This window comes from Balaenoptera acutorostrata, chromosome X (assembly GCF_949987535.1).
Source record: "Balaenoptera acutorostrata chromosome X, mBalAcu1.1, whole genome shotgun sequence".
Classification (NCBI taxonomy): domain Eukaryota; kingdom Metazoa; phylum Chordata; class Mammalia; order Artiodactyla; family Balaenopteridae; genus Balaenoptera; species Balaenoptera acutorostrata.
The window spans coordinates 48,362,808-48,377,104 of NC_080085.1; the positions used below are offsets into that span (position 1 = coordinate 48,362,808).

The 14,297-nt window shown below is 40.7% G+C and overlaps 1 protein-coding gene across 5 annotated transcripts in view; it reads left to right on the top strand.

The window, feature by feature from the left end:
• FAM120C (family with sequence similarity 120 member C) overlaps positions 1-14,297 on the top strand; it is a 176,675-nt gene that overhangs the window by 63,645 nt on the left and 98,733 nt on the right. For all 5 annotated transcript variants that reach the window (XM_057538056.1, XM_057538052.1, XM_057538054.1 and 2 more), the window contains exons 8-9: positions 40-313; positions 942-1,113. In XM_057538056.1, the coding sequence (XP_057394039.1) occupies positions 40-313; positions 942-1,113 (446 nt within the window). The remainder of the gene's footprint in view (positions 1-39; positions 314-941; positions 1,114-14,297) is intronic.

The window sequence follows — 14,297 nt, forward strand, 5'->3', positions numbered from 1 at the left end:
CCCTTTCTCTCTTCTACACTATCTTTTAAAACCTTTTAGTCACATCACAGAAACACTTCAGCAGCAGCCTGGATGGGAGGATCCAAATGGTGACAGAGGGTCTTGGGTACAGCCCATCGATGCTGGAGTTTCAGATGCCAGCCTGGGTGATGGTGAGCCCCACATCCCATCTCTGCTGTCTATGTCTACGAGGAACCATATGGACATCACCATTCCGCCCTTACCTCCAGTAGCTCCAGAAGTCTTGCGGGTTGCTGAACACAGACATCGAAGGGGTCTTATGTACCCATATATCTACCATGTCCTCACTAAGGTGAGAGAACACATCAACACCTACCTCCCTGCTCTTAACACTGTACTTCACACTTCATAGGACTGTAAGTTACCAGAGAAAATTCTGATGATTGTATCTGAAAGGAGATCAAGTGTGCTGGGGCCCCTCATTGTATCAAGGGTCTCTAGTGAGGTGAGACCAGCAAAAGATGGGACTGTGCAGTAAATGAGGCCTAGAAGAGAAGTGTAATTGTGAGATTTTGAAGAAGATAATGCACGATGTTTGTGGACTCTGGTCTAGGGATGGACACACTCTAAGAAGAGGCATTATGCCCTTGTTCTTTACCTCTCCGTCTACTTCTCCAGAGCTATTCCCTTCCTCCAGTCTTACCATACAAATCTATCCCTCAGCAAAATGTCTAAGATGAATTTTCTCTATTTAGTCAGCTGTAGTTAGTCATAGCAGAGACTTTAAAAATGGAATTTAGCTTTTAAGCTGCCTATGGTCAGCTCGGCTTGTTACAACTTCTTTTTAGTGTGAAATTCTGTCTAAATACAAGTAGAAAATTTAATAGCTAGGCTACAGTTCATTACTGGTTCTTCTCAGCTCAATTCCAAGCCTTGAGGTAACTAATTTTCTCCTTTCTCCTGTACCATTTTCTCATTAGGGTGAGATTAAGATCCCTGTATGTATTGAGGATGAGTGTAACATGGAGCTGCCTCCAGCTGCTCTCCTGTTCCGGTCAGCTCGTCAATATGTATATGGGGTCCTTTTCAGTCTGGCAGAGACACAGAGGAAAATGGAACGCCTGGCCATACGGCGGCGGTTGCCTGTAGAAGGTACGTGTGGTTCTAGCTTTGACAGTTCTCTCCATGCTTTGACTCAGGGCAAAAATGTCTATGCAAGTACATCATACTTTTGGCTATGGAATAGTCTCTAAGAAAGTGCATAATTCACCAGAACATATACTGGTATGGGAAATGCATTAACTTAAGCCCAAATTCTTTAAACTTTAGGCATTCAGAGTGACTCTTACTTATAAGAGCCATGCTGGACTTTGGGAATGTAGAAGAGTATCTGACACAGTCTCTCCTCCTCAGTGAGGTTTTTGTTTTGGGATTTGATCCTGCAGGTAATTGGGGCCATTGAGATGTTTTAAGCTGCAGAGTGATATGGTCAAATTAGCATGTTCAAAAGAACCAACTAGATTTCTGCTTCTGGGAAGATGGAATAGATATACTTTTCCCTATTCCTCCTGCTAAATAAAACTAAAAGCTCAGGATATTATATATAAAACAAGCACAAGATACTCTAGAAGGTGAACAGAAGTGACAGATTTGCTAAGGGCCTTGGGATCCAAGGAATGCTGCAGTAGTGAGTTCCCTGGGTTTTCTTTGTGCCTTGTATATCCCAGACTGTGTGCAGGACAAGCTGGCAGCCCAGAAACACCAACAGGTGCAGACCAAGAAAAGCCTGCTCTCTCTAGCCAAAGTACGCAGAAGGAACAACCTAGTAATACAGAAATCTTTTAGATAATAACTACTCTATTCCAGGCAAACACTAGAGAAAAACTGTAGCCCACTCATACCCCTACCAGCAAAGGCCAAATGAAGAACCTAGACTTCTACCATTGCCAGACTGTAAGAAGGTATGCCACCTGCTCCTGCTGTGGAAGTGTCAGACAAGGGCACATGGGGAGTTAGGACTTCTACTCCCACTTGGCAGTAACGAGACAGCATCCTCCTTCACCCACCAGAGTGGTGTCAGAAAAGACCTGCTAAAACACAAAATTTAAATGAGATCCAGAGTCTCATAAAATAATACCCGACATATTAAGGTTTGAATTGAAAATCCCTCATCATACCAAGAACCAGAAAGATATCAAACTGAGATCTCAAACTGACTGAGGAAAGAAAATCAATAGATTTGTGTTATCCATAGAAAATCAAATCACTGTAACACAAATGACTGAATTACCTGATAAGGATTTCAAAGCAGCCATGAGAGAGAAATACTTTGACAAACAATTCTAAACATTCCTTTTTTGGGCCGTGCTGTGTGGCTTGTGCTGTGAAAGCACCAAGTCCTAACCACTGGACCGCCAGGGAATTCGCTGAACATTCTTGATACAAATTAAAAATAGAAAGTCTTAGCAAAGAGATATAATATACAAAAGAACAAATGGAAATTAAGAACTAAAAGATACAATAACAAATAAAATACACAAAAGATGGGTTAAACTGCAGATTGGAGACAACAGAGAAAATAATCAGTGAACTTGGAGAAAGAACAATAGAAATTATCTAATCTGAATAACAAAGAGAAAATAGACTGAAAAATGAACAGGGATCAGTGGAACTATAACAAAAGATCTAATATTTGTGCCAATCAGAGTCTCAGAAGAAGAGGCGAAAGAGGGTAAGGCTGCAAAAGTACTCAAAGAAATAATACATAATATTTATATTTAATAACTTAAATAAATATTCCCAAATTTGGCAGAAACATAAGCCCACAGATTCAAGAAGCTGAGTGAATTGTAAATAGTATAAAATCATGACAAGATACATTACAGTCAAACCTTTGAAATCTAAGGACAGAAAAAATATTTTTTTACTGAAGTATACTTGATTTATAATGTGTGTTCGTTTCAGGTGTACAGCAATATGGTTCAGTTATACATATACATATATATATTCTTTTCTATTATAGGTTATTACAAGATATTGAATATAGTTCCCTGTGCTATACAGTAGGTCCTTGTTAGTTATCTATTTTATATATAGTACTGTGTATCTGTTAATCCCAAACTCCTAATTTATCCCCCCCCCTTTCCCCTTTGGTAACCATAAACTTGTTTTCTATGTCTGTGAGTCTGTTTCTGTTTTGTAAATAAGTTCATTTGCATCATTTTTTAGATTCCACATATAAGTGATATCATATGATATTTGTCTTTCTCTGTCTGACTTATTTTACTAAGCATAATATTCTCTAGGTCCATCCATGTTGTTGCAAATTGCAGAATTTCATTCTTTTTTATGGCTGAGTAGTATTCCTCTGTGTGTGTGTGTGTGTGTGTGTGTGTGTGTGTATCTCACATCTACTTTATCCATTCATCCGTCAGTAGATACTTAGGTTGCTTCCGTATCTTGGCTATTGTAAATAGTGCTGCTATGACCATTGGGGTGCATGTATCTTTTTAAATTGGAGTTTTCGTCTTTTCCGGATATAAGCTGAGGAGTGGGATTGCTGGATCATATGGCAACTCTATTTTTAGGTGTTTTTTGTTTGTTTGTTTGCTTTTTTAATGGTGTGTTAGTTTCTGCTTTATAACAAAGTGAATGTTATACATATACATATGTTCCCGTATCTCTTCCCTCTTGTGTCTCCCTCCCTCCCACCCTCCCTATCCCACGCCTCTAGGTGGTCACAAAGCACCAAGCTGATCTCCCTGTGCTATGCGGCTGCTTCCCACTAGCTATCTATTTTACGTTTGGTAGTGTATATATGTCCATGCCACTCTCTCACTTTGTCACAGCTTACCCTTCCCCCTCCCCATAACCTCAAGTCCATTCTCTAGTAGATCCGTGTCTTTATTCTCATCTTACCCCTAGGTTCTTCATGACTTTTTTTTCCCCATAGATTCCATATATATGTGTTAGCATACAGTATTTGTTTTTCTCTTTCAGACTTACTTCACTCTGTATGACAGACTGTAAGTCCATCCACCTCACTACAAATATCTCAATTTCGTTTCCCTTTATGGCTAAGTAATATTCCATTGTATATATGTGCCACATCTTCTTTATCCATTCATCTCATGATGGACACTTAGGTTGCTTCCATGTCCTGGCTATTGTAAATAGAGCTGCAATGAACATTTTGGTACATGACTCTTTTTGAGCTATGGTTTTCTCAGGGTATATGCCCAGTAGTGGGATTGCTGGGTCATATGGTAGTTCTATTTGTAATTTTTAAAGGAACCTCCATACTGTTCTCCATAGTGGCTGTATCAATTTACATTCCCACGAACAGTGCAACAGTGTTCCCTTTTCTCAACACCCTCTCCAGCATTTATGTTTTCTAGATTTTTTGATGATGGCCATTCTGACCGATGTGAGATCATATCTCATTGTAGTTTTGATTTGCATTTCTCTAATGATTAATGATGTTGAGCATTCTTTCATGTGTTTGTTGGCAATCTGTATATCTTCGTTGGAGAAATGTCTATTTAGGTCTTCGGCCCATTTTTGGATTGGGTTGTTTGTTTTTTTGGTATTGAGCTGCATGAGCTGCTTGTAAATCTTGGAGATTAATTCTTTGTCCGTGCTTCATTTGCAAATATTTTCTCCCATTCTGAGGGTTGTCTTTTGGTCTTGTTTATGGTTTCCTTTGGTGTGCAAAAGCTTTCAAGTTTCATTAGGTCTCATTTGTTTATTTCTGTTTTTATTTCCATTTCTCTAGGAGGTGGGTCAAAAAGGATCTTGCTGTGATTTATGTCATAGTGTTCTGCCTATGTTTTCCTCTAAGAGTTTGATAGTGTCTGGCCTTACATTTAGGTCTTTAATCCATTTTGAGTTTATTTTTGTGTATGGTGTTAGGGAGTGTTCTAATTTCATTCTTTTACAAGTAGCTGTCCAGTTTTCCCAGCACCACTTATTGAAGAGGCTGTCTTTTCTCCACTGTATATGCCTGCCTCCTTTATCAAAGATAAGGTGACCATATGTGCATGGGTTTATCTCTGGGCTTTCTATCCTGTTCCATTGATCTATGTTTCTGTTTTTGTGCCAGTACCATACTGTCTTGATTACTGTAGCTTTGTAGTATAGTCTGAAGTCAGGGAGCCTGATTCCTCCAGCTCCATGTTTCGTTCTCAAGATTGCTTTGGCTATTCGGGGTCTTTTGTGTTTCCCTACAAATTGTGAAATTTTTTGTTCTAGTTCTGTCAAAAATGCCAGTGGTAGTTTGATAGGGATTGCAATGAATCTGTAGATTGCTTGGGGTAGTAGAGTCATTTTCACAATGTTGATTCTTCCAATCCAAGAACATGGTATATCTCTCCATATATTTATATCATCTTTAATTTCTTTCATCAGTGTCTTATAATTTTCTGCATACAGGTCTTTTGTCTCCTTAGGTAGGTTTATTCCTAGATATTTTATTCTTTTTGTTGCAATGGTAAATGGGAGTGTTTTCTTAATTTCACTTTCAGATTTTTCGTCATTACTGTATAGGAATGCCAGAGATTTCTGTGCATTAATTTTGTATCCTGCTACTTTCCCAAATTCATTGATTAGCTCTAGTAGTTTTCTGGTAGCATCTTTAGGAATCTCTATGTAGAGTATCATGTCATCTGCAAACAGTGACAGCTTTACTTCTTCTTTTCCGATTTGGATTCCTTTTATTTCTTTTTCTTCTCTGATTGCTATGGCTAATACTTCCAAAACTATGTTAAATAATAGTGGTGAGAGTGGGCAACCTTGTCTTGTTCCTGATGTTAGTGGAAATGGTTTCAGTTTTTCACCATTGAGGACGATGTTGGCTGTGGGTTTGTCATACATGGCCTTTATTATGTTGAGGAAGGTTCCCTCTGTGCCTACTTTCTGCAGGGTTTTTATCATAAATGGGTGTTGAATCTTGTCCAAAGCTTTCTCTGCATCGATTGAGATGATCATATGGTTTTTCTCCTTCAGTTTGTTAATACGGTGTATCACGTTGATATTTTTAGTTTTTTAAAGAACCTCAGTACTGTTCTCCATGGTGGCTGCACCCATTTACATTCCCATCAACAGTGTAGGAGGGTTCTCTTTTCTCCACACCCTCTGCAGCATTTATTATTTGTAGACTTTTTGATGATGGCCCTTCTGACTGTTGTGAGCTGATACCTCATTGCAGTTTTGATTTGCATTTCTCTAATAATTAGGGATGCTGAGCATGTTTTCATGTGCCTTTTGGCCATCTGTATCTCTTCCTGGAGAAATGTATATGTAGATCTTCTACCCATTTTTTGATTGGGTTGTTTGTTTTTTCAATATTGAGTTGTATGACCTGTTTGTACATTTTGGAAATTAAGCCCTTGTCAGTCTAAAGACAGAAAAATTATTGAAAGCAGCCAGAGAGAAATGATGCTTTACATATAGGGGGAAATAATACATATAAAGGCTGATCTTTCATCATTAGCCATGGAGTCCCTTCTGCCACAACATTTTCAAGGGCCAGAAAAAAAAAATTGTCAAGGGCCAAGATGGTGGAGTAGGAAGACCCTGAGCTCACCTCCTCCCATGGACACAACAAAATTGAAACTATTATGGAGGAACTATCCATGATAATGACCTGAAGACTAGCAGAAAGGATATTCTACAGCTGAAGGTATAATTAGGGAACCACAATGAGACAGGTAGGAGGGGTGGAGTTGCAGTATATTCAAGACCAATTCTTGGGTGGGTGAGCAACAAATGGAAGGATAATTACAATTGTAGAGGGTCTCCCCAAAGAGCAACAGGTCTGAGCCCCACATTGGGCTTCCCAACCTTGGGTACTGACTAGAAAGATAAGACTCCAGAACATTTGGCTTTGAAGGCCGGTGCAACTTACTTTTGGGAGAGCCAGAGGGCTGTGAAAAATAGAGGCTCCACTTTTAAAGGTTATGCACAAAATCTCACACACTCCAAGACCCAGGAAAGAAACAGTAATTTGAAAAGAACCTGGGTCAAACCAAGAGCTGATTTGCAGATCCTCTCAGAGAGGCAGGAGGCAATTGAAAGTCATCATGGGGACATCAAGCTGGCAGCGGCCATTTCTTGGAGCTCATCCTATCACGGGTATATTGGTGCTGGTAAGCGCCATGTTGGAACCTTCTCTTTAGTTTATTACTGCCTTGACCTGGCCCCACCCACCAGCCAATCAGCACCAGTCCTGGGACATTCCAGGCCAGACAGCTAGCTGGGCAGGTATATGGACCCACCCACCAGTAGGCTGGCTGCTGTACTGAGCTCCCAGCCACACCAGGACCCAGCACCATCCACCTGAAGGCCAACATCAACTCCAACACACTGGGACCTGGCTCCACCCACAAGTGGGCCGGCACTAGCCCCAGGACTTGGCCTCATCTGCTAGTGGGTGAACACCAGGCCCTGGACCCTCTGGGTCCCAGCCCCACCCATTAGCCTTCCAACACTAGTTCCAGGACTAGAGACAAAGAAAGACATTACATAATGATCAAAGGGTCAATCCAAGAAGATATAAAAATTATTAATATGTATGCAGCCAACATAGGAGCAACTAAATACATAAGGCAAATGCTAACAGCCATAAAGGGAGAAGTTGACAGTACCACAGTAATATTAGGGGACTTTAACACCCCACTTACATCAATGGACAGATCATCCAGACAGAAAATCAATGAAACACTGGCCTTAAATGACACATTAGTCCAAATGGACTTAGTAGATATATGAAAGTTTCATCCAAAAGTAGCAGAATACACATTCTTTTCAAGTGCACATGGAAAATTCTCCAGGATAGATCACATGCTGGGCCACAAAAAAAGTCATAGTAAATATAAGAAGATTGAAGTCATATCAAGCATTGTTTCCAACTACAACAATATGAAACTAGAAATCACCTACAAGGAAAAAAAACCTGCAAAAAACCCCAAACACATGGAGGCTAAACAATATGCTACTAAACAACCAATGAGTCACTGAGGAAATCAAATAATACTAGGGGACAAATGCAAATAGAGGGCTTCCCTGGTGGTGCAGTGGTTGAGAATCTACCTGCCAATGCAGGGGACATGGGTTCGAACCCTGGTCTGGGAAGATCCTACGTGCCACGGAGCAACTGGGCCCATGAGCCACAATTACTGAGCCTGCACGTCTGGTGCCTGTGCTCTGCAACAAGGGAGGCTGCGATAGTGAGAGGCCCGTGCACTGTGATGAAGAGTGGCCCCCGCTTGCCACAACTAGAGAAAGCCCTCACACAGAAACGAAGACCCAACACAGCCATAAATAAATAAATAAAACAAATTATTTTAAAAAATGTAAATAGAAACACAATGATCCAGAATCTATGGTGGGATGCAGCAAAAGCAGTTTTAAGAGGGCAATTTATAGTGATGCAAGCTAACCTCAAGAAACAAGAAAAATCTCAATTAACGTAACCTTACGGCTAAAGAAAATAGAAAAAGAAGAGAAAAAATCCCAACGGTAAAAGAAGGAAAGAAATAATATAGATCGGAGAGAGGAGAAGATGGCGGAAGTGTAAGACGTAGAGATCACCTTCCTCCCCACACATACGTCAGAAATACATCTACACGTGGAACTGCTCCTATAGAACATCCACTGAACGCTGGCAGAAGATGTCAGACCTCCCAAAAGGCAAGAAACTCCCCACGTACCTGGGTAGGGCAAAAGAAAAAAGAAAAAACAGAGACAAAAGAATAGGGATGGGACCTGCACCAGCGGGAGGGAGCTGTTAAGGAGGAAACGTTTCCACACACTAGGAAACCCCTTCGCGGGCAGAGACTACGAGTGGCAGAGGGGGGAAGCTTCGGAGCCACGGAAGAGAGTGCAGCCACAGGGGTGTGGAGGGCAAAGTGGAGAGATTCCTGCACAGAGGACCGGTGCCGACCAGCACTCACCAGCCTGAGAGGCTTTTCTGCTCACCCGCCGGGGCAGACGGGGGCTGGGAGCTGAGGCTCGGGCTTCGGTTGGATCGCAGGGAGAGGACTAGGGTTGGCAGCATGAACACAGCCTGAAGGGGTTAGTGCACCACCGCTAGCCGGGAGGGAGTCTGGAAAAAGGTCTGGAGCTACCGAACAGGCGAGAGACTTTTTCTTGCCTCTTTGTTTCCTGGTGCGTGAGGAGAGGGGATTCAGAGCGCCGCCTAAACGAGCTCCAGAGACAGGTGCGAGCCGTGGCTATCAGCATGGAACCCAGAGACGGGCATGAGACGCTAAGGCTGCTGCTGCCGCCACCAAGAAGCCTGTGTGCAAGCACAGGTCACTATCCACACGGCCCCTCGTGGGAGCCTGTGCAGCCTGCCACTGCTAGGGTCCCGTGATCCAGGGACAACTTCCCCCGGAGAACACACGGTGTGCCTCAGGCTGCTGCAACGTCACGCCGGCCTCTGCCGCTGCAGGCTCGCCCCACATCCGTACCCCTCCCTCCCCCCAGCCGGAGTGAGCCAGAGCCCCCGAAGCAGCTGCTCCTTTAACCCCGTCCTATGTGAGTGAAGAACAGATGCCCTCAGTCGACCTACACGCAGAGGCGGGTCCAAATCCAAAGCTGAACACCGGGAGCTGTGCCAACAAAGAAGAGAAAGGGAAATTTCTCCCAGCAGCCTCAGAAGCAGCGGATTAAAGGTCCAGAAACAACTTGATGTACCTGCATCTGTTAAATATCTGAATAGACAACGAATCATCCCAAATTGAGGAGGTGGACTTTGGGAGCAAGATATATTATTTTTTCCCCTTTTCCTCTTTTTCTGAGTGTGTATCTGTATGCTTCTGTGTGAGATTTTGTCTGTATAGCTTTGCTTTCACCATTTGACCCAGGGTTCTGTCCGTCCGTTTATTTTTTTGTTTTTATTGTTTTTACTTAAAAATTTTTTTTCTTAATAATTATTTTTTATTTTAATAACTTCATTTTATTTTATCTTACTTTATTTTATTTTATTTTATCCTCTTTCTTTCTTTCTTTCTATATTTTCTCCCTTTTATTCTGAGCCGTGTAGATGAAAGGCTCTTGGTGCTCCAGCCAGGCATCAGAGCTGTGCCTCTGAGGTGGGAGAACCAACTTCAGGACACTGGTCCACAAGAGACCTCCCAGCTCCACGTAATACCAAACAGCAAAAATCTCCCAGAGATCTCCATCTCAACAACAAGACCCAGCTTCACTCAACGACCAGCAAGCTACAGTGCTGGACACCCTATGCCAAACAACTAGCAGGACAGGAACACAGCCCCATCCATTAGCAGAGAGGCTGCCTAAAATCATAATAAGGCCACAGACACCCCAAAACACACCACCAGACGTGGACCTGCCCACCAGAAAGACAAGATCCAGCCTCATCCACCAGAACACAGGCACTAGTCCCCTCCACCAGAAAGCCTACACAACCCACTGAACCAACCTTAGACACTGGGGACAGATACCAAAAACAACAGGAACTATGAACCTGCAGCATGAGAAAACGAGACCCCAAACACAGTAAGATAAGCAAAATGAGAAGACAGAAAAACACACAGCAGATGATGGAGCAAGGTAAAAACACATCAGACCTAACAAATGAAGAGGAAATAGGCAGTCTACCTGACAAAGAATTCAAAATAATGATAGTAAAGATGATCCAAAATCTTGGAAATAGAATAGACAAAATGCAAGAAACATTTAACAAGGACCTAGAAAAACTAAAGAGGAACCAAGCAATGATGAACAACACAATAAATGAAATTAAAAATACTCTAGACGGGATCAATAGCAGAATAACTGAGGCAGAAGAACAGACAAGTGACCTGGAAGATAAAATAGTGGAAATAACTACTGCAGAGCAGAATAAAGAAAAAAGAATGAAAAGAACTGAGGACTGTCTCAGAGACCTCTGGGACAACATTAAATGCACCAACATTCGAATTATAGGGGTCCCAGAAGAAGAAGAGAAAAAGAAAGGGACTGAGAAAATATTTGAAGAGATTATAGTTGAAAACTTCCCTAATATGGGAAAGGAAATAGTTAATCAAGTCCTGGAAGCACAGAGAGTCCCATACAGGATAAATCCAAGGAGAAACACGCCAAGACACATATGAATCAAACTATCAAAAATTAAATATAAAGAAAACATAATAAAAGCAGCAAGGGAAAAACAACAAATAACACACAAGGGAATCCCCATAAGGTTAACAGCTGACCTTTCAGCAGAAACTCTGCAAGACAGAAGGGAGTGGCAGAATATACTTAAAGTGATGAAGGAGAAAAACCTACAACCAAGGTTACTCTACCCAGCAAGGATCTCATTCAGATTTGATGGAGAAATTAAAACCTTTACAGACAAGCAAAAGCTAAGAGAATTCAGCACCACCAAACCAGCTTTACAACAAATGCTAAAGGAACTTCTCTAGGCAAGAAACACAAGAGAAGGAAAACACCTACAACAACACACCCAAAACATTTAAGAAAATGGGAATAGGAACATACATATCAATAATTACCTTAAATGTAAATGGATTAAATGCTCCCACCAAAAGACACAGACTGGCTGAATGGATACAAAAACAAGACCCATATATATGCTGTCTACAAGAGACCCACTTCAGACCTAGAGGCACATACAGACTGAAAGTGAGGGGATGGAAAAAGATATTCCATGCAAATGGAAATCAAAAGATAGCTGGAGTAGCAATTCTCATATCAGACAAAATAGACTGTAAAATAAAGACTATTACAAGACACCAAGAAGGACACTATATAATAATCAAGGGATCGATCCAAGAGGAAGATATAACAATTGTAAATATTTATGCACCCAACATAGGAGCACCTCAATACATAAGGCAAATACTAACAGCCATAAAAGGGGAAATTGACAGCAACACAATCATAGTAGGGGACTTTAACACCCCACTTTCACCAATGGACAGATCATCCAAAATGAAAATAAATAAGGAAACACAAGCTTTAAATGATACATTAAACAAGATGGACTTAATTGATATTTATAGGACATTCCACCCAAAAACAACAGAATACACTTTTTTCTCAAGTGCTCATGGAACATTCTCCAGGATAGATCATATCTTGGGTCACAAATCAAGCCTTGGTAAATTGAAGAAAATTGAAATCATATCAAGTATCTTTTCTGACCACAACACTATGAGATTAGATATCAATTACAGGAAAAGATCTGTAAAAAATACAAACACATGGAGGCTACACAATACACTACTTAATAACGAAGTGATCACTGAAGAAATCAAAGGGGAAATCAAAAAATACCTAGAAACAAATGACAATGGAGACACGACGACCCAAAGCCTACGGGATGCAGCAAAAGCAGTTCTAAGAGGGAAGTTTATAGCAATACAAGCCTACCTCAAGAAACAGGAAACATCTCGAATAAACAACCTAACCTTGCACCTAAAGCAATTAGAGAAAGAAGAACAAAAAACCCCCAAAGCTAGCAGAAGGAAAGAAATCATAAAGATCAGATTAGAAATAAATGAAGGAAACAATAGCAAAGATCAATGAAACTAAAAGCTGGTTCTTTGAGAAGATAAACAAAATTGATAAACCATTAGCCAGACTCATCAAGAAAAAAAGGGAGAAACTCAAATCAATAGAATTAGAAATGAAAAAGGAGAAGTAACTAACGACACTGCAGACATACAAAAGATCATGAGAGATTACTACAAGCAACTCTATGCCAATAAAATGGACAACCTGGAAGAAATGGACAGATTCTTAGTAATGCACAACTGCCGAGACTGAACCAGGATGAAATAGAACATATGAACAGACCAATCACAAGCACTGAAATTGAAACTGTGATTAAAAATCTTCCAACAAAAGCCCAGGACCAAATGGCTTCACAGGCGAATTCTATCAAACATTTAGAGAAGAGCTAACACCTATCCTTCTCAAACTCTTCCAAAATATTGCAGAGGGAGGAACACTCCCCAACTCATTCTACGAGGTCACCATCACACTGATACCAAACCCAGACAAAGATGTCACAAAGAAAGAAAACTACAGGCCAATATCACTGATGAACATAGATGCAAAAGTCCTCAACAAAATACTAGCAAACAGAATCCAACAGCACATTAAAAGGATCATACACCATGATCAAGTAGGGTTTCTCCCAGGAATGCAAGGATTCTTCAATATACTCAAATCAATCAACGTGATACATCATATTAACAAATTGAAGGAGAAAAACCATATGATCATCTCAATAGATGCAGAGAAAGCTTTCGACAAAATTCAACACCCATTTATGATAAAAGCCCTGCAGAAAGTAGGCATAGAGGGAACTTTCCTCAACATAATAAAGGCCATATATGACAAACCCACAGCCAACATCGTCCTCAGTGGTGAAAAACTGAAACCATTTCCACTAAGATCAGGAACAAGACAAGGTTGCCCACTCTCACCACTATTATTCAACATAGTTTTGGAAGTGTTAGCCACTGCAATCAGAGAAGAAAAAGAAATAAAAGGAATCCAAATCGGAAAAGAAGAAGTAAAGCTGTCACTGTTTGCAGATGACATGATACTATACATAGAGATTCCTAAAGATGCTACCAGAAAACTCCTAGAGCTAATCAATGAATTTGGTAAAGTATCAGGATATAAAATTGATGCACAGAGATCTCTTGCATTCCTATATACTAATGATGAAAAATCTGAAAGTGAAATTAAGAAAACACTCCCCTTTACCATTGCAACAAAAAGAATAAAATATCTGGGAATAAACCTACCTATGGCGATCAAAGACCTGTATGCAGAAAATTACAAGACACTGATGAAAGAAATTAAAGATGATACAAATAGATGGAGAGATATGCCATGTTCTTGGACTGGAAGAATCAACATTGTGAAAATGACTCTACCACCCAAAGCAATCTACAGATTCAATGCAATCGCTATCAAACTACCACTGGCATTTTTGACAGAACTAGAACAAAAAATTTCACAATTTGTAGGGAAACACAAAAGACCCCGAATAGCCAAAGCAATCTTGAGAACGAAAAATGGAGCTGGAGGAATCAGGCTCCCTGACTTCAGACTATACTTCAAAGCTACAGTAAGCAAGAGAGTATGGTACTGGCACAAAAAAAGAAATATAGATCAATGGAACAGGATAGAAAGCCCAGAGATAAACCCACGCTCATATGGTCTCCTTATCTTTGATAAAGGAGGCAAGCATATACAGTGGAGAAAAGACAGCCTCTTCAATAAGTGGTGCTGGGATAACTGGACAGGTACATGTAAAAGTATGAAATTAGAACGCTCCCAAACACCATACA